Source organism: Monomorium pharaonis, chromosome 10 (assembly GCF_013373865.1).
Source record: "Monomorium pharaonis isolate MP-MQ-018 chromosome 10, ASM1337386v2, whole genome shotgun sequence".
Classification (NCBI taxonomy): domain Eukaryota; kingdom Metazoa; phylum Arthropoda; class Insecta; order Hymenoptera; family Formicidae; genus Monomorium; species Monomorium pharaonis.
The window spans coordinates 6,797,587-6,822,323 of NC_050476.1; the positions used below are offsets into that span (position 1 = coordinate 6,797,587).

At 40.0% G+C, this 24,737-nt stretch overlaps 3 protein-coding genes across 4 annotated transcripts; 2 read left to right on the forward strand and 1 right to left on the reverse strand.

The window, feature by feature from the left end:
• Positions 1–3,482: 3,482 nt before the first annotated feature.
• LOC105838543 (SUMO-activating enzyme subunit 1) lies at positions 3,483–5,530 on the reverse strand. Its single transcript, XM_012684182.3, has 6 exons — positions 5,325–5,530; positions 4,863–5,034; positions 4,533–4,789; positions 4,091–4,272; positions 3,889–4,021; positions 3,483–3,813 (listed from the first exon to the last, which is right to left on the reverse strand). The coding sequence occupies exons 1-6, from the start codon at positions 5,417–5,419 to the stop codon at positions 3,651–3,653; spliced, it is 1,002 nt and encodes a 333-aa protein (XP_012539636.1). The 5' UTR covers positions 5,420–5,530; the 3' UTR covers positions 3,483–3,650.
• A 279-nt stretch (positions 5,531–5,809) lies between these two features.
• On the forward strand, positions 5,810–10,206 carry LOC105838542 (protein C12orf4 homolog). Of its 2 annotated transcripts, none has more exons than XM_012684180.3 (10): positions 5,810–6,107; positions 7,334–7,859; positions 8,065–8,286; positions 8,396–8,599; positions 8,720–8,835; positions 8,965–9,101; positions 9,183–9,303; positions 9,375–9,493; positions 9,575–9,700; positions 9,796–10,206. In XM_012684180.3, the coding sequence occupies exons 1-10, from the start codon at positions 6,071–6,073 to the stop codon at positions 9,907–9,909; spliced, it is 1,722 nt and encodes a 573-aa protein (XP_012539634.1). In that variant the 5' UTR covers positions 5,810–6,070; the 3' UTR covers positions 9,910–10,206. The 2 variants fall into 2 exon arrangements, with proteins under 2 accessions (XP_012539634.1, XP_012539635.1); XM_012684181.3 differs by having other exon boundaries at positions 5,816–5,913; positions 9,796–9,937.
• A 407-nt stretch (positions 10,207–10,613) lies between these two features.
• LOC105838544 (vasorin) lies at positions 10,614–14,772 on the forward strand. The gene is made up of 4 exons (XM_012684183.3): positions 10,614–11,541; positions 12,022–12,378; positions 12,996–13,597; positions 14,096–14,772. The coding sequence occupies exons 1-4, from the start codon at positions 11,482–11,484 to the stop codon at positions 14,388–14,390; spliced, it is 1,314 nt and encodes a 437-aa protein (XP_012539637.1). The 5' UTR covers positions 10,614–11,481; the 3' UTR covers positions 14,391–14,772.
• The last annotated feature ends 9,965 nt before the right edge of the window (positions 14,773–24,737 follow it).

The following is a 24,737-nucleotide window of genomic DNA, read 5'->3' on the forward strand; positions in this document are numbered from 1 at the left end:
TCGGCGCACAATGTATCGGACTTTACGAGTGCCCACCTAGAAAAAGAAGAAAGAGGTGATGGGGAATAGCTGCGGAGAGAACGGTCTTCGGGGAGGGAACGAGACGGGCGGAAAGCAATGGAGAGCACTCAGATTTTATTACGTTATTTTGTTAATGCAGCGAGCAAGAACGAAGGTAGAAAGAGAGAGAGAGAGAGAGAGAGAGAGAGGTGGTCCACGCGCCTCGAATGTCCGGCCACGAAAAATATTATGTCCCTCCCGTCAGAAAACGAGCCATGAAATCTTTTTATGCCCTCCGCGCGTTTCTGCGACGTCACCCCCAAAGCCGCAGAATTTCACCTATGCGCCTTCCTCGTTGAGGCATTACGAGTCGCTTCAAATAACGCGAAGCGGCATGTAATGGAATACCGCGGCACATATAAAGATGTCTGGCAATCCAGTATAAAAGGAAAGTGGTAATGGAAAGAAAGAAAAATCGCATCTTCTTTTACTACGCTTAAAAGCCCCACGGATATCTTTTTTTTTTTTTATTAACAGACTCGATTTCGAAATACCGTGCATAATGCATAAAGAAAAAATACGAAGTTATTTCAAAAAATGACTGAAATCTTGAATTATGCAATCAAATTGAAATTGCATAGTTTAATTCTTATTATCGAAAAGTAAATTTGCGTCTATTATTATTTTTAGATTTAGTTATTAAACTTAAAACGTAAGCTCTCTCTTTCTCTATCAGATACAGCGTTTTAATTCTACACGTGAGACAGAAAAAAATGTAACTCTGCCCCAAACATTTCTCATCAGTAATCGCGTTATCAGAATGCACGATTCCCTTTTTTTTTTTTAAGCAGCGTTCGCGGCGGCGGCGAACCGCGTACAAACAAGGTTAATAAAGAAAGCGGGGTACAGTGCCGACAATAAGATACTGATAAGCGGAAAACATGTTACGGCACGGTTATAAGTAGAAACCGCTACCGGCAAAAGAAGTCGTAAGCAGTTGCCGCACGTACGCAATTTTCGTCGCAGCGACAATGCGACTTTTTCGCGACTCGTAGTCTCTTTTTTTTGCTCGAACGTCGCGTCCACACGCGGGATTTAAAAGCTCCTGTCCGACGATAACGTCGGAATTTAATGTCGCATTTCCGCCACCGCAAGAAGGAAACGGTATCGCGCATAAACTTCCATAGTGAATACTGCATTAACGTTAACACCGGCATGATTAGTTTCACGCTCGACTTTAAGTGCAATCTTGAGGGCCTTCGTGCTTCTCGACAAGGGCGCGAAGAGCGACGTACGTCTGTCAATAAATCCGCCTGGTGGTATTTTAACAGCGGCAATAATTTTCGTCGCGTCATAAATCAATGTGCGAAGTACGACGTGCGCGCGAAGGGCGCACCCTTCGGAAACCTTTTCACGCGGAGGAAATGACAGCACAGGAGTGCCGGATGAATTTCGGGATGTGACGCCACACATTTCTAATAATATTTCTAATCAAATCTTTTGTGTTTTATATATGTGTGTGTGTGTGTGTGTGTGTGTGTGTGTGTGTGTGTGTGTGTGTGTGTGTGTGTGTGTGTGTGTGTGTGTGTGTGTGTGTGTGTGTGTGTGTTTGCAAGATTGCGTGAAATGTAAAAAGTACACTGAAAAAAAATGTAATATATTCAATAAGATATGTTATTGCGGACTGCCAATTAATACAATAATATATGCTATTGCAGTATCAACATTGTACTTGCATTAATAGCAAATATTATTGTATTGAGTATTTTATGTAGTTGGCAGCCCACAATCACATATGTTATTGGCTATATTACATTTTTTTCTGTGTATATAAGATTTTTTTTATTACATCTATAATATATGTAAAATTTAAATATTTTCTTTAAAAATCTCAAATATATTTAAATTTATTACATCACGCCATTGACTGCAAAATATACTCGAAACCAGTATGAGATGTAAACTGTAACTCAAGTGTATAAATGAAATCATGTCAACCGCGGAGAAAACGCTAGGTTCGTTCAACATTCCTGAAGGTATACGTGTTATATCAATTCTGAAGCGGGTATGTATAACGACAGTCGCCTCAGTAAATTCCTTGCATGAGTCACGGGAAGTACCAGTACGTCTCTCCACTTAAAGTCAGATAATAATCACGCGATCGTATAAACCGCGAAGGTACTTAATCATCATATCTTTTAATAGTGGTCTATGTATTTCCGTGCAAAATTTGTGAATACACGTCGAATGAATGTTTTCCGCCGGCAAGCACGCATCGCTGTTGAATCCGTAAATACTAAAAAGAGCGAATAGAGATATACAATTTACTTTTATAGATCAAATAAATTTTTTAAATAAAATAAATGGACGTAAATCCATTAAATCGTAATCTCATTTCTCGAATAATCCGCGTGAAGCTGCGTTAATGAGAAATTAAAGTCTATCTAATCTTGATAGAACGAAGTGAATTCGATGCGGTGATCGCGAATTTTAAGCGACATCGTACTATTAAATTTACATGAATCGCCAGTCGATGCGATTCGCCGCGCCCGTCGAAATGTGACGGCAAATCCGTCACGTACCACCATCACCCTCAATGCGCGGCTTACGTTAACATCGTATACTAACAAAATGTCAAATTAGAGGAGCGTTTACGTGTCGCGCCGGCTAATGGTTTCCCGACGAGCACGAAATAAAACGTCGCACGAGATAATTCGACAGCCGTGAACGCACGTGGCCGCATCGTTAAGAAACACGTCATGTATATACCTGCGATGAGAGAGAGAGAGAGTGAAGCAGTTTACATGGCTCTGCCCTTGCATTTACATAACGCGCTGATAGGCTCGACGCGCAACGACATCGTGTGCACGGGAAAAGACGATACATCATAATTCTGGGATGGCTGAAGATCGAATCAATCATTTCGTTCGCGCGGGCGCGCGTGTATGAAGGCAAAATAGCATACATATACGCGTATACTTCGTTGAGCATACACTGTCTCACGCAGCATACTGAAGTAGATGACAGTAATAATTCATCGAGGGCAGATTACAAACTATATCATTGCCATTACTATTTGATAAAATCTTTTACTGCGCATATTTGTGCGAATTAAACTATCAAACTACAGGTTTTCACGAAAATTTCAGGAGAAAGAGAGCAAACGTGCGGAACGCGTTCCCTTGAAAATAATGTACGTGAGCCGATAAAGCATAACGAGGCATACCCTAATCGGCTCCCCTTCAATTTTTCAATCCCCGTTTTACGTTTCGCGACGCGTTTTCCACCCGAGAGCGCACGAAAAAAATCCACAAAGCGAACTCGAAATTGCCTTGCCGGAAGTTTCGAGTGAATCATATATATGCGTGCAAAACATTTGTACTTTCTGTACTCAAATAAAAAATATATTACACATATAACGTGTGTAATACATTTTTACAAATGTATATAAAACGGTGGATATATTACAGTTACAATATAAATTACATGTAAAAATTTTTATTTTTTAAATGTAATTACTGAAATCAATTTTTGTAATTTTACCTGTATAAAAAGGATGGATAAATAGAAAAGCGTAATGCCATATTCAATGTATCACAGTATTATAAAAGAAAATCTTTAGCATAGTTAATTTTACACAACACATCTAATTAATATCCCAATTTCAAAATAACTCCGCACGATGTGTCTGGATTAAATGTGAATAAATTATTGAGTGGAGCGTGTTTCTGCGACGCCGCTTTGATTATTTCCTGTGCCATGACACCACCGATGACAGAACAAGCTGGACTGAGTTGTGCATACAAATCGCTCCTATAGTTACAAAAACATATATATTACAAAACATATTTTTTTTTAGGATTTATGCGCCAAAGCTATTATACGTACTCCACTAAATGATCTATTTTATCGCCTAGTTCGTATTTTTTAATAATAGCAGCAGCTTCATTTTTCAAGTTTTCACAACCTCTTTCACTAGGCAATGGATCTTCACCATATTTTTCACGATAATTCAACAGTACTATTAAAAAAATTATTATTTAGAATATATTAACTAAAGTTTTACTTTAAAACATTCTTAAAAACGTACTCAGCATCATATAGTAGATTTCTTCCTCCCTAACTAAAGATGTTTTCGGAGCATTTAGGATAAACTCAAATGGTACAAAAGTGTCTGTGCACTTCTTATTAACTATTATGGTTTCGATCTTTTCTTTACCTATAGAATCACCACCTTCTGGTACTGTCACTTTATTCGTTTTTGGCACATCCCTAAAAGATTTCCCAAGATTCTTTTTTATAAAGCATTTTTTACATTTTTACAAATGTTTTTTTCTACTTTATAGGTTTCAAAGTAGTAGAATGACTTAACCAACACCACTTTAATGTAAAAAATCTTATTAATTTTAAACTAGTAATTTTGATAACAAAAACTGCATTAAACTTAAATTAGCATCTAAATTGAGAATTCACTCACAGTCTAGGGTTAATATATGCAAATTAAGTTCATAAATGTAAGTATGTATACATACTCTACGTATTCATGTTCCTGTAAATCTATGAACACATAACCAAGCGCCCCCCATACATCCCCAGCAAAGAATTTGACTTTTTGATTTCTGCATGCTCGATTGATTCTCTTCAGCTGTGTGATGGTACAGTGCATAGCACATACTATATCAAACTGTCCAAAATATTCATCAGGCTTTTCATCGACCTTATCCGAGTCTGCGCTAATGTTAACCATAGGATTCAAGTTTTGTGCTCGTTCCAACGATGCTTCAGCTTTCTGCGAGTACAAAATTATTTCAGCACACATTTTTATTTGTATAGTAAGATAGTATAATCTGTTTAATGTTTACATTCTTTCCAATATCTTCTTTTGGTATAAAAAACTGCGAACATCTGTCCAACTCCGTTACATTTCTGTGATCTAAAAATGTAACACTGTTGACTCCAGATAGAATAATATTTTTAGCAATTTCCGCCCCGAAACCATCCAGTCCTATCAAAAGAACTTTAGCAGCTCGCAACCTATGAAAAGTATGGTTAAAAAACGTTCGAGAAAACAATAGCATTCAATTCAAATTCTATATACAAATTACGCTTTCCTGTTAAATAGCGCGCGCGAAGCGCGCGTCTGTAGTGTCTAGTCTATTATAAAACACATATGTATGTAAAGTACGCATGTAATTGATAAATAGCGAAGAGAAACAAATCACGTCTATGCCAGAAATCTTTCTATAGCCGTGTTAAGCGTATCGCACTTATAATTTACGATTTCATGAAACGCCGGTATCTGTTAGGTTAGATACGAGACTTACCGTTTTTGTGAATCTAAGCCCCACAGACGAAGTTGCCTGTCATATAATTCAGCCTCGTGATCCGTCAGTTCTTCCGTTTGCTTATGATCCAGCATTGCGATAGTTTGTTTATTTAATCACCGCAAAACACCTGCCGAAATCGCCGCCAAAAATATCATAAGAATATCTTCGCTATGCAACTGACATGGCGTTGCATGGCGTCCACTTTAGTAGAAAGCGTTCAGAAAATATACCGACTTCGACCAAACCATAGGCCTGTTCGTGTTATGTTCGACTCTGATTAGCACATATTTTAACAATCAAATTGAAAAGCCAATTGTATATTAGGCATATTGTTTTTGAAACTTCTTTAGAACGTTTTATTTTATTATATTATCTCTTTTTCTTCTGTTGAAGAATAAAATAGGGAAAATAAATCATACATGAAGTTTAGCTAAAAAGAACAAACTTATTGTATTTTCTGAACGCACTGTCATTAAGAATAGAAATGGGATGGATGAGAGCAGGAAAGGGGGGCGGGGGGGGCAATAAATTTTTTATTAATACGTAGTGTGTTGTCAAATTACCAGAAAGACGCGAGAAATAGACGGTATCTCTATTTCGAATTTATATAAAATTCTACATTTTAAAAGATTACATCAAGCATCGTTCGTTTAACGGCAGTGCGAAGAATCTGTGTGTGCAGGTTAAAGAGGTTATATTAACAAGTTGACAGATTGATCACAGTCGAAACGTACAATAATCGGATGACATACATCAATATCAGTAGAATAATGAGTATCAGTACGTAAATTCACGTTCTAATAATGCATTGTAGCATACACTCCTTTTCATTTTTATAGTATTTATTAGTGTAAAACGGAGAAAAAACATCAAACAATCGAGCAAAGTGAATTTTAAAAAATTCTGCTGACAAATGCATAAATATAAAAACAATAGATATAAATGAAGTTAGTAGAGAGTATTTAAATGGTATTTGAAAAGAATCTAAACTTTTTGTAGATTGTCCTTGCGAACTTTGAATTAATATAATTATTTATATATGTAGTATTATTTAATTTGTTTATCTTCTACAAAAGGAGATTTTTTTAAAGAAATATTTAATTCTTTTAATTATTGTAGTATATGTACTTTTTCAAATTCTATAATCCTTTTATTTTAATTTTCTTGCATATATATAAAGAGCTATGTTTATTTAAAAAAATAAGTCTTATTCGACTACATATTTTGATATATGAATGTTCCAACAAATTGTGAAATGAATCTCGTATACTTGTCTGAATTATCCAGTGCAAAAATTATGAGCTTGTTTACTATACAGTGATCAGTATTTTGACATTTTTTTATTATTTACCATAGCTCGTACTAACGTTCTCATAAATCGATAAAGTAAAAGCAATTAAATGCCTTAACATTTGGAAAAATTGTTCTACTTTGTTTCTGAATTACTATCAATGAAAAATTTGTATTATGTGTCTACGAATATTTGAACTGAAGTTGAAATAAAAGCTCATTGAAAAACAACTGACTTGATTGACTCATTTCGAACAGCAAAAGTATTCGATGCTTACTTTCCATTGATATTTTACAGATTTTTTTACATGACAAACTTTATCATATTATGATTTACTTGATTTATTTTATGGATTCATAAGTTACACGAGCACTCAAATTTGTAGTTAATTAAAGTTAATTTATAATTGACTGCCGCTATCATTGAAATAAATATAGACAATAAACATAATCACAAACTGCTACTGAGAATTATCTTTGCCCTCTTAACCCGAATGTTGTGAAAGCTGACCTTGGCAGGATAAGTGTATCTTTTCCAAGTCTTATAATATCTCTATATATACACACACAGATAAAAACTAATTATATAGAATTTATTACTCTAATCGCGGTTATTAATCATATGATTGCTTTACTTTAGCATTTATTGTTAAAATGTATATTATTTTATCTGCTTTTCATAAATTCATACAAATTTATTGTGAAATTTATGACAGATAAACAAATATTAAAGACAATGAATAAAGCAGAGGAGGAATACGTTGAGAAAACATTCGTCTACAAGTTTCCGACATGTACTACGAATCAAGAATATGTACTGGAAATTCCATTAAAAATACCGTATCACGGCTCCATAAAAGAATTAATGTATCGTATAATGTCGTCATTCAAACTACCTTGTTATGTGGAATCGGATTTATTGGAAGCCCTGCAGCAAAATATCAAAGAGCTTACGCTGCAGTTTCATGACGAAAAAGCAGAGAAACTTATCGAAGCTGCCAAAACGGGCAATTTAGATTTAGAGGACATAATTAAAAACTGGGAGAAAATATACAAGCAGAAGACCGTAGAATATTCTGATCCTATTGGGACCACAGATGAGGAATTATTTGCCGCAGCGTATCACAGATTAGTGCATTCTCCGTCTTTAGAACCAATTCTGCAGGCAGAACATAAATTTGGTCGGGATGTTACTGAAGTAATTCAAATGAGAGATACCGACTATGAGAATCTCACACAAAAGTTAGTAACACCTTACGATTCCTTCTTCTATTTCTGACATTTTTAAATATATATCTATACTTAAGAAATATGAAATGTGAAAATATACAAAGTCATAGAAATGTAAATTTCACATTTACATTTATCTAACATTTTATTAATTATAAAGATTTCGATTAAAAAATAAAATCAGTTTTTAAAAAAAAGAATCATACGTGAATTCCAGACAAACCGATGAAATGCGCGTTGCCGTCGAGACTCTCGAAGCAGGATCCACCGAAAAGTCCATAAACGACATGGCTGGTCGTCATTTCGAAGAACAAAGTCTACTGCAAGGTTACTGGGGATCCAAAATTGACGCTTTGAGATTGGATCAACGCCGGCAATACCGAAATTGGATCATGAGACTGCTCGAAGAACAACAGACCAGTATGGTATCCACGCCAATGTAGGTTTTCTCTTTCGCATTTCGATAATCAATTTATCGATCAATTTATAGCAAAAAAAAATTTTTAAAGATCTCATCGAGATAAAAGAAAAAGCGTACCTTCTTACAGGGGTTCACCTATGGTGCCGCTACCGCCGTTGCGTCCGGCTTTAGACAAATTCGTTCACAGCGAGGAGAAGCAAATGACAGATTATCCCCTGTTAGAAGAAAGCTTCACCATACATTTGGGATCTCAGATGAAACAAATGCACAACATACGCATACTGACCGGAGATGTGTTTGATTTTTGCCGCACGAAAAACAGCGAGTCTGGGTACGTCTAATAATTTTTACCGAAGCATAGAAATATACTTGGAATCGATTTATTAATGTCTCCGATAACGTACATTTTTTTCCTCAATTAAAATTATGATGGAAAATATATTAATTTTAGGATGGATCCAACACCACAAAGATTGCAAACAGCGTTAGGACTGTATTCGAACGATCTCTGTGGATTAGTCCTCTTAAGCGATAATCATTTAGGCAGTTATTCTGGAATAACAAAAGGTGCTTTCTAACAGACTTTGAAAATTAAAATATTCTATATACATTAAAAGTTTTCAAACTATTTAATGAGCTTTTTATCTAGGTTTTTATGACATTTCATGTAAACACTTGAATATTATATCGTTGCAGAACTATGTTCGATATGTCAGTTAACTACGGAATTTCATTTTCCATCTATCGATGAGCAATTGGAAAAGATTCGGGAAGACGTGAAGGATGCCGTTGCATGGAGGCAGGCACATTATAGGGAAGGAAGTGATTCCCATGTAAGTGACACTATTAAAAGTTTAATAATATGATGTAGTTGATAAAATATTGAAATGTAGAATCGTGCGTGTTGTTTACAGGCGAAAAAATCAACGACAAGCAAGAGTCTGCAAACAGGCGACGTTTTTATCACAAGGCATTCCAATCTGGCACAAGTTCACGTGGTGTTTCACATGGTGGTCAACGATTCCCTGAGATCTGGTAAATAAAATGCCAGTTATAAATTTTCCGCGTAACGGATTACAGAGTTAAATGAACGATATTAATTTTAGGTGATATCAACTCGAGACATCCTGCTATTCTGGGATTACGAAATATTCTGAAAACGGCGTGTTGCAACGATGTGACAACGCTGACAATACCCGTGCTGCTCGTTCATGAAATGTCAGAGGTAATCTATTGCTTGGATAATTCAGATAATTCTTAGATAATTAGGTAAAAAATATAAGTAATCTACACCGTGTCGCTGTAGGATATGACGGTCGCCTGGTGCACGAAGCGAGCAGAGCTAGTCTTCAAATGTGTAAAAGGCTTTATGATTGAGATGGCGTCCTGGGGTGGAGCTGAGTTAAAGAATCTCCAGTTTCTCGTGCCGAAAGTAAGTCCGACGATAAGCGTAATCTAAGATGAAAGATTAAAAGTAGAAGGAAAAAGATTCCACTCACGCCAATATCACGTTGTTATCATTTGCAGGGAATGTCGGAAGAGGTGTTTGGAACGTTAGCCACAATGTTGCCTAGCATATTTCGGGTGTCGAACCCGTTAGTTTTCAAGGCTACCAGCACGCCGCAAACCCCGAAAAAGTGAACGACTCCCCTTGTTATCGTAACATACGTCGGAAACGCTGTTTATATTTATTGTTTATCGTGCATATGATATGCAGTCGCAATTATTCATCGCGGGCGCGAAAAAAGATACGGTTCTGTGAACGTCTGACTTTTAATGAGCTTTTTGTTTATATTATTTTCACACAATTGAGATTTCTCTCCCGAATAGGACAGATATTTGCAATATTTAAAAAAAGCCTCAAATATCTTGAGAATTATTTAGTGTATGCTGCATTTCTCTTTTTTAAATGTTATTAATAAAATATTTTAATATTTATATGTATTTTATTTCATCTGAATTAATTTCCTAAAATTGTGTTTATACCATCAAGAATAATCCCTCTATTACATAATTAATTATAATCGCTAAAATATAAAACTGAAAATATTGTATATTGTTATAATCATAAGTTCTAATCTCTATAATCATGTAAAATTCCAAAAATAACGTAGATTTATAATCAAATTTTTATCTTTAAGATTATGAAGCTTCGAAAATAACACATAATTTTACGCACAATTCACCGATAATTACAATGTTAATTACGAGATACACGAGCAACATTATCGTCGTTAGACGCGCGGCACAGAGAGCGAGGTTTATCGCTCTTAGCCTGTATTTTTATTCTCCGTTGCATAGCAGAGCAAATATATTAACGTATTTCGGGCGCGAGTTTAGTCACGAGAAGCACGGTTACTCATGACGTTCTAACGACCCATAAATCTCACGAATACGGAGATATCGCTCCAACGTCATTTAATAATTGAAAAAATATGCGCGATTAATTAATTAATTGTGACAAAGAAACAATCGCTGGACCACGGCCTGGGACGAATTTACAGTGCGCGCGACTCGCGTAATCGCTGGTTTATCAGTCAGCGGTGCGTTAGCCTCGGCGATTCTGAACTTCTGACCGGGGACGGATTAAATTCACGCTGCGATTTTCGCGACGCGTCGACAGTCTCATTTTACTTAAAAAATATATTTGTGCGAGATCTCATGAATTCCTACGTGAGTTCGCTCACGTTCAAACCTTATAACGATTCGTAGCTACAAACGAAGCATATGTATAGGTAACTTAAACGTTATCTGCCAATTAAATTGCACAATAATCGTCGAATTTCGTTACAAATTCGTACATGAACGCGAAGCGAGAATGGCGGTGTCCTTATTTATGTTATGTTAATGTGATAATATAATTTCATCAGAAATAAAATCGCGAAAAAAATTCCCATCGAGATAAAAATCGTAGAAAATCGCAATTTAAAGCGACGCAAATCAGCTAAAGACGTGTTGTGCGTGTGCGTCTCAATCGAAGTGCGGAGTGCATTATAATGCAATTGACTCTTCTACCTCCCCCCTCCCCTCTTAATTCGACACTGCAATCTTCGGCAGAGAGTGCCGCAGATGAATTCGTTGTCATTCCATCGGATCGCGGTGCGGGAAACGTAGTTCGCGCTAGTGGTCCTGGTGGTGCGATCGGTCGATCGGGTGCGTCGGGGATCGAATCGCTCTAGAAATCGACTAATTAGATAGCTACTACCTGGCACAATGTGGATCGGATCGCTCGTGTTTTTCGTCATCGTCGTTTCGTTCATCTCGGCAAAAACGGTGGGTTAGTTTTTAATTTCGCGGTGATTCTTTTTGGCCCTTTCAATCAGATTACGTCGTTTCGTGAGCGTTTCATTTTCTGGGACACCCGATGACACTTTTGTCATTTGCGTCGTGAATATCAGTTTCCGGTCAAATATCAGCTTATCGCTTTCTTAAATTTCATCGTTTTCTTGCGCGAACAATCGCTTCCCGCGATTTAAATGTGTTGAAACGTTAAATTTGCGTTCTAAAATTATATTTCGCGAAATGTTTCTCGTGTAATAGTTCGTCTTTTATTGTCAATATAAATATTTATGAAATAAATTGAGAATTTCGAATCCTATTTGAAAGAAATCGTGCACGTGTTCAAACAATGATCTAAAGTCATTTTATGCAAAAAAGTGAAACGTGTTGAAATCGTGCCCATGTTCAAACAATAATCTGAAGTCATTTTACGCACATAAGTGAAACTGTGTTGAAAAAGAGCTTGCATTGCAGGTTGACCTCTCATTTCGGAAAATGAAGAAAGAAGATTTCTTCATAAGTCTGCAAAACCAGATTCATCTGCAGGAAGTAACGGAGCTCATTCTGAGAGGGAACGAATTCGACAGTTTTCTGGATTGCTCTACCAACCTGGAGCACCTGAGAATACTGGATTTGTCTCAGAATCATCTTCAGCGATTCTTCTTCCTATGCAAGGAAGAATACAATCTACAAGTGTTAAACGTGAGCCACAATAAATTGGAGTACATCGACGATAATGCTTTGAACGATCGGATACCAAAATTAAAGATACTAGACCTTTCCTTCAACAAGCTCACTATTGTTAACGAGACTATGCTGCAACACCTCACGGTAACTTTATTTATTAGTCATTTTTTATTTGAAATCTCTTATGGAAATTACCTTTGAAATTGATTCTTTCATATATCTATAAAAAAATATCTCGGCAATATTTGCATAAAATATGGTCGGTATTAATAGTTAAACTTTTTATTTTATTTGTTTGCTTTATGTTTATTTTGAGATATATTTTGTAACCAATCAGATAATTTATACAATATATCCTAAGCAAACTTCAAACTACCTTAAATATAAGAATTAAAAATAAAATTAAACATAAAAATCATATATCACTCATCTGAGATAAATTAAGGCTGTTTTCCTTTTAGGGAACACAATCGACACAAGTATTGTTCTATCTTTATTACTCATTGAACATAAAAAAAGATAGAACGATGTTTGTGTCGATTGTGTTCCCTAAAAGGAAAGCAGCCTAAATTATCATGACGTTTTAGTATCTTGGAGATATCTCAGAAACATTGTTAAAATATCTCGACAGTGCTATGCAACAAATATTTTGACATATAAATTTTTCAAGATATCTCTCATATATTTTGATGTGTGAATTTTCACGCACATTCGTCGCTATAAAATACACTCCAGATACGACTAAAGAAATTTTCTTTCAGATTCTCGAGTATTTGTCTTTGTCTCATAATCCTATAGGGGATGGAATACATGAAAGCGCGTTTTGGAATTTGAGGGCATTGAAACACCTCAATCTGAGCTCCATATCCGCGCCATACTTTTCAGCGGATTTCTTCAAGACCTTGACAAACTTGTCGACTTTGGACCTGTCTTGGAACCCGATCAGCACGGTACCTCTGTTACCGATAAGTTTGCAAGAGCTGGATTTGTCTGGCACGCAGATGATAAGCTTCGAGAACTTGTATCTACCGCAGCTACGAGAACTGCATCTGAATCACATGCCGAACTTGACATCGCTGTCACTGAATGATCTGGAAAACCTGACTAGTCTCGAGATATTATCGATGATCGGTTGCAAACAGCTGGTCCAGCTTGATTTTTGGCCGCAGATTGGTGTCGTGCTGCCACGATTGCAACGCCTTTCGATAAAAGATTGCAATCTCAAAACCCTGGGCGTAGAGCTGCGCCCCTTGGTGCAACGAACACCCGTCATCGAGTTGGGAAACAATCCCTGGAAGTGCGATTGCAAATTGGAATGGATTGGCCTGTTAAATACAACCAAGAATCTCAGTCGAGACATCAGGTAAGATATCGACGAGGATGTTACTCTCGGTTGGTACAAGTTACTAATATCGATTAGAAATAAAATAAATTAGAATGTTTAATTTTCTTGAATTGTAATTTTCTTCATTTCGATTATCTATAACATTTTTTTAATAAATGTTACAAATATCTTTTTTACATCTTAAAAATATGTTGTAAAGTAACATGACAGCAGTACTCGTATCATGCGCTGTTCATCACAAGTTTCAGTTTTATTTCTTCAGATGTCTCGAGACTTTCCACGAAGAGAAATTTATTTCTTATTATCACGATTATTGCACCTTATTAATGATAAACGATAAACTCGATCCTTAAGAAGATATATAAAAATTTCTCATCTTATCGTAGTGCAAAAAATATATAAATATCATAATTATTACCGTAATGCATTTTAACTTTATTTTAAGTATATTTTACCATTGAAAGACACCGAGAATATAGGAATATAATCGATCACTTTGTTAAATTTGCACGACAGATGCCATGCACCGGATCGGCACCAAGCCAAGCTCCTGACTGAAATACCCAACTACGAGCTACAATGTGAAGACGATTCGTCGGTCCTCTATTCGATTCTGTGGACGGGTCTCTCGATATTGATTATTGCCATGATCATCGCCGCGGTCTTGGTCCTTCTCAAACGGCCAATAAGCCAATGGAACTTCAAGAGAAGGAATGGGGATACCGTCACGTACAAAAACGTCGTGGAGTCGAACAATGATCTGGTCCGAATACTGGCTGGGTCTGAGACGCACGAACGCAACGAAGAATAAAGCCAAATTGAAATTGGAAAGAGAAAGAACAACACTGATGAGTGAACGGAAAAATCGTCGGACTAACAGCAGACGTTTCAGCGAGTCTTTTTTCGAAAAAACTTTGTTGTTATCTTGTAATAGCGTAACGTAAGTGTATTTGCGATGACCACATGAGAAAGTTGTCCCAAAAGATTGCCATATTATTTTTTTTCACAGTAGAATATGTCATAGGAACAAACGTGTAAATAGGAACAAACGCTGATTTAAATAACCGATGTAGAAATTAAGCTTCTTTGAAATGTTTGTAACGATAAGATTAAAATTTTCGAAAGTTATTAGTGCCAGAGTTGAGATTCCTTTGTCGACGATGAATTGCCGTTTCCAAATATAACAAAGTGAATTATAATTGAATGGCAAAAGTCTCTTATGCCCCGTGAATTCGAATGATCAAGTATTCGAGTACCCGAACGGCATTCCCAGCGTCCGATAATAAAAACTGAAACTTCTGTGGTCGAATAAAACGGCTGTGCTTCTTTTTTTTTTGCCGGTAAGACTCGCGTTTTGAAAACCCCTTTACCTTTGTTCCACACGGTGCGTCCGTTGCCGTGGCACAAAAGCAAAGCGGATACAAAGAACGCAATGGCTCATTTGCCCTGAATGACGGCAAGATCCTCTCTTCCGCGTAACGACGCGGCAACGCGTGGCCGTACGCACGAATTATCGTGCGTGGTATCTTGAGAACGTTGCGCACGCAACTAATTGAAATGCTGCGAGATTCCGCCAGAACGGGTTCCGTTCACGGTAACCTTCCGAATGACGGGCAGAAAAAAAGCCTTTTTTTTAGAATCAAAGTCAAACCCCGAATGCAAGTTTCATTCCTACGTTACCGTCTTTGGAAAGTAATAAAAGATATTTCTCGAGTATCGTTCGCTCCAGAGGGCAGATTATTAATGATCGAGATCGAAAAACTTTTCAGGTCTGCTGCGAAACGTAAAGAGAAAATTACGCTTTGTGGATTTATCGATGACCCATATATTGTGCGGTATATCAAAATCCAACGTACGATTCGTTCTTGCGTCGTAATGAGAACAGTCGCGATCTCATCAGAGAAAGAAAGAGAGAAAGGCCTTTTCGTATGCGCTCACCGATTCACCGATACACCGTTGATGAAACGTTAAAGTGTAGGGCGTTACGCGCTCCGTTCCAAGAAGGGGCGCAATATTGGCGTGTTATGCGATGAGCCAGCAAATGGTGCTATGAAGATCGTCAGTTTACGTGACGTGCACCGTGATCGCGTGCGATGTAGCGATCAGCCTTTGTATCGAAGTATGATCTTCCTATGGGAGAACCTATTGGGTTACGCCCAAGTAGAAAGAGAGGAGGCCCCCCCACGGGCGAGGATGTCGTATTACCGGGGGAGTCACACATGCAAAGAGAGGAGCGCGAGAAATCACCGAGGAAGAGATGCGCCGCGCCTTCCGACGAACGGAAGCCCGCGATTACAATAACTCCCCGTGTTGCGTTTACACGCCCGTAGGTACGCCGTATTCCTCTTAATTCTGCAGCGACACGCCTTCTTTCCGTGTACACGAAAGACACGTAGAGTCTACCTGTTTGTCTCTGATATCATTTTTAATACCGTTAATTCACTTGTAATTAGCATCGTCTCCTTTTCATATTTTTTTTATTGTACAAGAACTCTTACTTTTTCTATTGTAAAAAATATTTCAATTTACGAAAATACTTGATAAAAAGTTTAATCAACTTTTATTTAATCTTTATAAAACAAAATATAAGCGTAGATTATGCCAAAATTCCCGTATATATGTTTATACGTTTACATCACTATTTACGTAGTAGCTCAGTTTATCCGAAAAATCGCATTGTCTCGGGCTTAATTGAATCTCTATTAACGAGAAAAACATCGCCGCTCTCCGAACGCGTACGGTATATCTTTTTATACACCGGAACGTCAATTCGAACTGGAGAGAAACTCCGCACCATTTTTCCAAGCGGAGTGCGAGTAAAGCGATTGAACATTGCGGAATATTTTTTTCCGCCATGCCGGAGAGCGGGGTATGGACCACGGAGGGGGGGGGGGGGGCGAGGGGTAGATTTCGATGGTAGGAGGAGGAAGAGCAGGAGATGATGGAGGAGGAGGAGGAGGAGGAATAAACGATAGAGGTTCTACCCTCCTCGCGCGGCGGTGTCGAATGTCTGTAATTCGAGATTCCGTGCGAGCCAATTTGGCGATGCCGGTGGAAAAATAATACACCACCTACCAGCACACGAGACAGATCGCGAGAGCGTGCGGAGGCGAATTTTAACGGTCGATGCGAAACACGTGGGCAGACCATGTCGGGGAATATCGTGTTTCGGGCCCATGAAGAAGATCCTATCCCCGGGACGGTCTTAAGACGTGCCCGGATAACCGTGCGGTGGCGTTTTGTTGGAAAAACAGCGTGGGCGATATTACTCGTACCCGATGACGGTCCTGAGATACTTGGCTTCCGAGTATTTAGCCGAACGAGACGATATATATCGACACCTTGGGACAACCAATATCCCCCCTGCGCTTGAGAACCAAGCGGGATTGTATAGGCATTTCGTCGAGTGGAGTTAAATTACATTTTCGAATCGCCAAACTGTAACGGATATCGAAAAATGTATTTCAGTGGAATATATTTTTTTACGTGTATAAAATATCTCACGCCGTTTTGTAAAACTTGGGCATGCTTCTAATTTAATTACCATTTGTTAAAGCGCCCCATGACGTACCTGTATCTGATGCAAGTCCCGCACACGCGTGTACGTTTCTAGCTCTTTTTGCATGAACGTAAGTTTTTCTGAACAACGGGAAAATTTTCCGAGACATGCACTTCGTTAATCAAGCGCGGCCCGACTTGGCGCTCGGCGAAACATATTTTTGTAACAGCCCTCTACATTACGATTCGTTAAGCCAGCGTCTGCATTAACTAAGCTAATCCCTTAATTACGTTCCTCTTATTTCTCCTCGCTTCTTCTCTCTCGCCCTTCCGGCGGCGACTCTCACGCTTCCTACATCATCCTTCACTCGGTAATTAAAGAATTTGATGAAGTCCCGCGGTGTGTATACGGAAAAAAAAAAATCACGCCGCGAGCGTACACCCGCAAAACAGGTAACTTTCGCACGCGTTGCGCAGCATGATATACAACAACAATTACTTTCATATTACCGCACAAAATCGCGCTTAATATCACACCGTGATTTCAGTTAACGTAATCAACGAATAATTATCGATCGCGAGAAAGAGCTTTATTTCGCACGTTCGATAAAAGGATATTACACGATGCGCTAGACACGCGGGATAATTTTCATTACACCGGATTTAACGAGGAATTTTCAATTTACTGCGCGTTCAATTTACTGGCAGCGCGCGTCGACGATGCCTCGCGACAGAATCTTATACACGTTATCATACACGTAGCGGACATCTGTCCCTCATTACGCGATAAACCTCGCATTGCACTTACGAGCCGGCGTCCAAACGCACGTTTTGCGCGCAGCGTCAACCGAAAACGGCCGCCGCATGCCGCGGAGCGCCCGCCGATTTTCGCCGGCAGGGTTTTATCTGATTAAACCGACGTAGAAACATGGGGTTATACGTGTAAGCTTTCCGGGCCCGTCTATGGGGAGAGGCCGAACAAATGAATAATGAAAATAAAACCCTGGTGATGCTATCGGTAAGCACCACGGGATTACGTACGCATCAGCGCGCCCGCGATGAACTTATATTATGGAACCCCCGTATATACAAGCTGCACACCACACGCGCGTTAACGCGCGTGTGTTGCTGCGTGCGTGAGTAAGTGAGTGAGTGAGTGTGTGCGTGCGTACCGCTAAAGGAAAGCAGGCGGCTTTTCGCACGTAAGAGTTCGAAAAGTTTCTCGCGGGATGAGGATTTAAATGGCAAATCAGGAGTACCCCTTAACATTTACATATAACATAGCGATTACTAAAAGGCAAATTCAATATTTTATTTATAAATATATGAAACACAAAAGAACTTTGTTCGCGCACTTGCCGCGAAGTTGCTCAAGTGGTTAAACGAGTGATTTCTAAATTCCGTCCGTAGAAATGAAATAATAATCCTATAATAATAATGCTATAATCACGATGATGTACTTCTATTCGTTTTATTTACTTCCGTTGTCTTGTCAGATTAACAAGGTAAAGTAAGATGCGAGGAACACAGTGGGAAGTAAGGCGAGATACGACAATGATCTAGGGACGTTCATTCACGTGCATTCACGGCCGTGGTGTGCGTAGGTACTTTTGAATGGTCGTCTCTTTCGAATGAAAGAAAGACTGTGCTATGGGGTGTAAGTGTCACGGTAATAGTTGCCAAATGTGTCCCGCTCATCGGAACACGCCGATTATGCCAAGGTGTGAACTTACGAGCGCAGCCAATAGCCGATCGCGGACACAAAGGGAAAGCCTCCCAAACCAAGCCGCTTACGATCAATACCTCGATCTTTCGATCTCCCGTTCGGCTGAGAAGAGAGCCTATTCGCCGCAGCACAATAGCGGATGGGCGAACTTTTTGAATGTAAAAATACTGACCGGTTATTTTTCCAACTTCTAAACTAGTCTGAAGATCTAAAACTGACTGCATAATTCATGATACAAGACGTCGCGCGTCGGATAAACAAATGTCCATATCATCTGTTATGAAACTCTCCCAATTCTATTTTGGTCTTGAAAATCGAAAGATCTCAGGCAGACAAAAAATTACTTGTGGGGAAAAAAAATTTTACAAATTATAAATTATTACCCCAACCAACGTGTACCTTGAGTTATATGTTAGCTAAAATCTACCTAGAATCAGTTACAAAAAATAAAAGTGCTGTTACGTTCCTAAATTTCAGCAAGGAGCCACAGGAATTTGATAAAGCAAAGCTTAAGAAGTATATCCTGCAGCTCCATATTCATTTTCTTATGCTAAACTTCAGAAGAAAAACCGGTAAAACGGTCTATTTCAGAAATAAAAAAACGTGAAGGACCGATCGCCGAATTCTGGAATTCGGCGTTAGTCACGTTCTCCTTTCTTTCCACTTCGCTTTGCAAAGAACCTAAGCTACGCTCCATAATCACTTTCAAATGCCGTTACCCGGAGAAGACAGAAGTTGCCTTTCCTGTTTTACAATTTATTGTCCTGTTGTCTAGGTTTTGGCCTGAGATACACACAAAGACCTGTGCTCGCACAATTTTATACAAACCGCATGTTAAAGTAGAGTGAAATCGAGAAGTATAGTGATAGCTTTTCAAGCTCGTATATCCAAAGAAAAGTAAAATAGGGTAGTATTTCACGATAATCTCATTCTTTAACGATAAAATCTTAAAAATAAACAATACACGAGCGATTCGCATCCTCCTCGCCGCAATGGCAACGATTTTAAACGTAAGACGACAACTAAAGAGCAGTTTGTATTAATTTTAATTCAATAAAATTGTTTGATGCGACTCAATAAAACAAACAATAAGAGAAATTTTATATTTTATACGTAACGTGAAACAGATCTCGACAAAGCTCGTCTCACGAGTCAGAATCCGCACGCAGCGGCACGCAGAGGCGCTCGCAAATTTTCGTAAGATCGGTCCTCCCCGCCGAGAGAATATAAAAAAAAAAAAGGGACGTTCTGCAGTGCTCGAAAGTGACAACGAGGCGTTTTAAAAGGCCACCCATTCGCCGAGCTAAGATGTAACATAACAAACAGCCCGGAGGAAACGTATTTGCCCGGGGCGATATCGAGTTCCCGGGCACTTCCTGCGCTTCTTCATCATCGTTTTCTTCTTCGTGGCGCCGATGCAGTCGGCGGCTTGACATCCCACAGATTGACGAGCGCCACCCCCGAAGACAGCAGGAATAGAACGGTCACGAGTGCATTTAGTCGCGAGCGTGACTTTTTTTTGCGCCGTCCCCGCAGATAGCGCACGAAAATACATCGCGCGCGCGATACAATAGACTTCATTCATGGGAGACGCGAGGGAGGGGGGGGGGCTCTCGTCCGTAGTGCCACTATTCACAACTATTCACACGTCACAAGTGTTAAATTAAAAATGTTTATCGTAGGCCGTGATCGCGTATACAGAATGTGCGGATGACGCTCCATTTTCCGTGGCGATTAATGCGCTTCCAAAAATTACGAAATCCAAATTCGTACAGATTCAATCTAGTGCCGCGCGAAAAGAGAGAGAGAGAGAGAGAAACTAAATATCTATCGCAAAATACAAATGATACACTCCCGCGTTATCTATTGCATATTGTAACTCCGAGAATCGCATTTGTGCGTGCGATTCTCTCCCATCGCGCCGATGCGATTTGCCCCTTCTCCCACCCCCCTTTTTTTTTTTTACAATAAACTCGGAAGAATTCTCGGTGTTTGCGGATAAATTCATTACGCTAAAATCGTCGATACATCTCACGCCCATTTGGTCCGTGATTACGTATCTTATGCACGAACGGGTCGGTTGCCGGCTGCAAATTCCCCGCGGACCTCACAAAATCGCCAACGGTTCGCGGAATTATCGCCGCATTACGGTGCATTCTTCCCGTGCATTTCGAGCGAAATTCAACATTACATACATATGTCGTGGCCGTTTTGCTGCGGCGTTTTGGTCGACCGGCTTTGCGCGCAAGCACAAAATTACGGCGGAGGCGTCGGCTGTTAAAAGCGCGATATAAATTCGGAATAGCGCGACCGCGCGCCTCCCCCGGAAACGCACGGCGGCGCGGGCGAAAGGGCTGCGAGAGAGCGGGTGCGTTCATGATTGCGATAATGCCAAATACAATATCGCGCGAAATTTTATCGGCCGGCCGAACGACAGGTAACGCGTGGCAAACCGTGCGAAAAATAATAATGAGATGTCGACGAAGAACAAGAGAGGACTGCAGAGAGCGGATGGCAGAAAATCGGGTGTAGGAGAACGAAGAGACGCAGTCGGGTGGAGGAGGGAAGTAAAGCGACAGGCAACAGAGATCGAAAGTGTCACGGAAGACGGAAAGAACGAGGAAAGGACAGGTCAAAAAATGAGAGAAAAATATACGCGTCAAAGAGAACGAACTGCGAAGTGTGTGGGAAAGAGACCGAGGGAATAGAGAGGGAGAGAGAGGACGAAGAAACGGAAGGAGAAGACAAAGGAGGGGAAGAGAAACAGAGGATGGAGAGAGAGCAGCGGAAATGTGCGAAACGTTTAATCGACGTGTAGCAGGCTCTCCCGAAGAATATCCAGCTGAAAGAGAAGCATTGGAAAAGCCTGTCGGCGCGAATCTCTTCTATTTTGAATATAAAGTGGGCGATGAGATTTTTCCCGCCGCAGTAAAAATGTGCGTGTGGTGGATGAACGTACGGACACGGGCCTTGGCGCGCGCGCGCGCGGCGGGGAAAAATTTTTTAATAAATTCGCTTTGCGCGAACTATATTTTCTCTGTCAGTTCGTTTAACGTTCTGACGAGCACGCGCGACGCGAAAGATTTTTCCACGGCGGATCGACGCGCAATCGAATTTTTTAAGGGTGCGATGAAAGTTGACGGTGTAATTCTCCTATGGGTGCTTTCGTCTCGGTGAATCAAATGAAATTAATCCCATTAGAGAGCTGGCGACGAAAAAGCTCGCGCGAAAAGCGGCTTCGACACTGACGACGTTAGCCGCGTGATTTTTCAGTCGCTTGACTTTTCACACGCACGACGCCGAAAATTATTCACTTTACTAAATTGATATGACGATGTCGACGCGTCCGTATTATTACGATCGTGAAGCAAACGTTGAAACAAAACGATCCACGCACAGGGCAACAAAATCGAGACTGTACTCACGCGGCTGTTCGTAGCGATGCCTATATAAAGTGCTTCAAAATTACTAGCGGCCACAACGAGGTGCGATATTATCTCGCAAAGAGGAGAAGATACGGGGAGGGCTCAGCTTCTGACTAAGGATATAGCGGAATTAGTGAGACCCTTGTTAACGACCTCATTAACCCACGGTTACGTCCGTAGGAAGAGGAACAGGAGGAGGAGAGATCGGTCGGGTTATAGAAGCCGGGTCTGGCCCAGAAAAGTAAAACAAACAAATGGCCATGGCGCCATCGCGCAGATGAGTCCCGTCATCCAGCGGGTCCGCCGCTGCCGCCGCCTCCCCCAATCTCTTTCAGTCAGGTTTTTCTGCGCCCCTCTTTACCCCGGAAACCCTACAATCTTCCTATTCCTCATCCTCCTTTCGGAACCTTAAATTTCATCCTCGAGACTACACACCGAGTAGATCCTCTGTAAACACATACTCCTCTGAAAAGGGACTTCCCCGCTGGCGCCGATCGCTGTGTGACAAGCGATCTGCGGCTTTCCGAAAATTGATTTTTCGACTGACGAACGTCGGTTGAAGTTGCCGGATCTATGGCTACTTCCCGCGGTACGCCAGCCGGGCCTCTTCTAAGAGACCGTCACCATATATACCGCTGGCAGATCGCTGCCGATAAGAGGCAACTTGCACGGAGGACCGTCGGGAAAATAATAGGACAACTGTTCCGCAGGGTGTGATTGTCCGGGTGCCTCTCGAGGAGGCAGCGAGGCGCGACGTAAATGTGTTGAATGTAACCTTTTAATCTCTAACTAGACAGGTGATTCTGTTTTTTAGCGTCGTACATTTCAGCAACAAGCATATTCGCTCGTAAAAGTAATGATGTAAAAAAAAAAGTCAGATTGAATTCATGATATTGAGCCAAGAAGCTTCTGGGTTCCGCGGATTAATTCTTCAATTCGATTTTACACGCAACTTTATACGCACCTTTGTATTTACGAAACAATAAAGTGTGCATGCAGTTAAATTAAATAGCTATAGAGCGTGTCACAGAAATTTCTGTTGGAATAATCGACAACCAAAGCGATACACGTGGAAAATGTATGTGCGACGGGGTAGTTATAAGCGCGTACAGTTACATGTCGCAAAAGAGAGAACCTGTCGACTCGAATAAAGCAAATAGGAAAAAAAGGAGGAAAAAAAACGAAAGGGAAAAGAAAGGAAGAAAGAAAATAACACGACGTGGCATAAAGAGCCGGCTCGGTCTCGCCCAACTGTGAACACAACTGCGACCACCACGAGCCCGTACAATGCGCGATACGTCGCAACGAGGCTGCGGGACAAGGAACTCCCCATTAGACGCACGTTAAATAATAAAGCCGCCATATTAGGCGCGGGCAACCCGTAGTCCGCACCGAGCAGAGGAGGATTATCCCACAACGATACGTCTCGTTCCTTTCCCCCTTCTGCCCAGCAACGTTCCCGTTGCAACGGGCCTCGGACGGGCGCTGCGGCCCGACCGAGAGAGAGCTCGGATGGCACGGACGAGATGGTTTGCACGCGTATACACGTACTCTACACAATGGCGAGCTTACGTTCGATAAAATCGACCTGCTTGCACCGCCGATTTGCACTCTCGGCGCCGGGAGCTCGGCGATTTTTACGATCCGTAAGCCGTTTACCCGCGGAGACCGATAAATAATTCCGCCGCGACCCATCCGCGTGTTCGTTTCCGCGGATCGCAATATCGACAGTATCAATTGGTAATCGGCGGCACGTATGTACGCGTTGTTCGACGAGATCGGGATGTCACGAAGGAATTGATGTATTACAATGGCGATTACACGAGTGTTGGGAATGATATACTAAAATCCGCGACGCGCAAAATACATCTTTCACATATGCACAGCCGGATTAATAAAGAAATCTGCCGATAGGAATGCTATTACTCCAAATAGCATGACACAGAAAGAATAGTATACTTTTTTTTTTTTTTTTTTTTTTTAGTAAATTAAATGTGCATGAAAGTCATGGATCTTAGATGCTAGTACCAGTAAGAGAAGGCAAAAAACTTTGCAGTCTACGAAGGGAATCTTTTCGGGAAAAGAGGAAATTATATAATATATACTCAGGGAACAACTGCACATTCATAACGCCCAAACGACAAGAAAAAAGAAACAAAAAAATATATAATGGATAATAATTTAAAATAAAATGATATCATTATTATAAACAAAGACAATAAAATACAAATTAATATGATAAATAAATTACGTAAAAATACAAAGTGAGCAAGAATTTGAGGTCTAGCGTGAGGAAATGAAATAGAAATATTTTAAAAAGCGAGAAAATATTCAAACAGCGCACTTGCGATGTGTCAGACACTATTATTATTTTAAAAAATTTCGACGAATGACCCCGCGCTTTCTGACTTGGCGATTTGTAAGATATTTACACGACTTCTTTCACAACCGCTTATCCGTAAAGCGTGCGCGAGGAGCAATTATATCCTTCTTTCTGATAATCTGACGC

Bases quoted from the DNA above. Each gene is read 5' to 3' on its own strand.
- LOC105838542 (XM_012684180.3), top strand. From the start codon at position 6,071: ATGACATACATCAATATCAGTAGAATAATGAGTATCA. The intron at 8,836-8,964 runs GTGCTTTCTAAC...ATATCGTTGCAG, and splicing joins TTATTCTGGAATAACAAAAG to AACTATGTTCGATATGTCAG. The intron at 9,494-9,574 runs GTAATCTATTGC...GTGTCGCTGTAG, and splicing joins TCGTTCATGAAATGTCAGAG to GATATGACGGTCGCCTGGTG.
- LOC105838544 (XM_012684183.3), top strand. From the start codon at position 11,482: ATGTGGATCGGATCGCTCGTGTTTTTCGTCATCGTCGTTTCGTTCATC. The intron at 11,542-12,021 runs GTGGGTTAGTTT...CTTGCATTGCAG, and splicing joins CGTTCATCTCGGCAAAAACG to GTTGACCTCTCATTTCGGAA. The intron at 13,598-14,095 runs GTAAGATATCGA...TTTGCACGACAG, and splicing joins AATCTCAGTCGAGACATCAG to ATGCCATGCACCGGATCGGC.
- LOC105838543 (XM_012684182.3), bottom strand. From the start codon at position 5,419: ATGCTGGATCATAAGCAAACGGAAGAACTGACGGATCACGAGGCTGAA. The intron at 4,790-4,862 runs GTAAACATTAAA...TTGTACTCGCAG, and splicing joins AAGAAGATATTGGAAAGAAT to AAAGCTGAAGCATCGTTGGA. The intron at 4,022-4,090 runs GTACGTTTTTAA...TTTTTTTAATAG, and splicing joins AATCTACTATATGATGCTGA to TACTGTTGAATTATCGTGAA.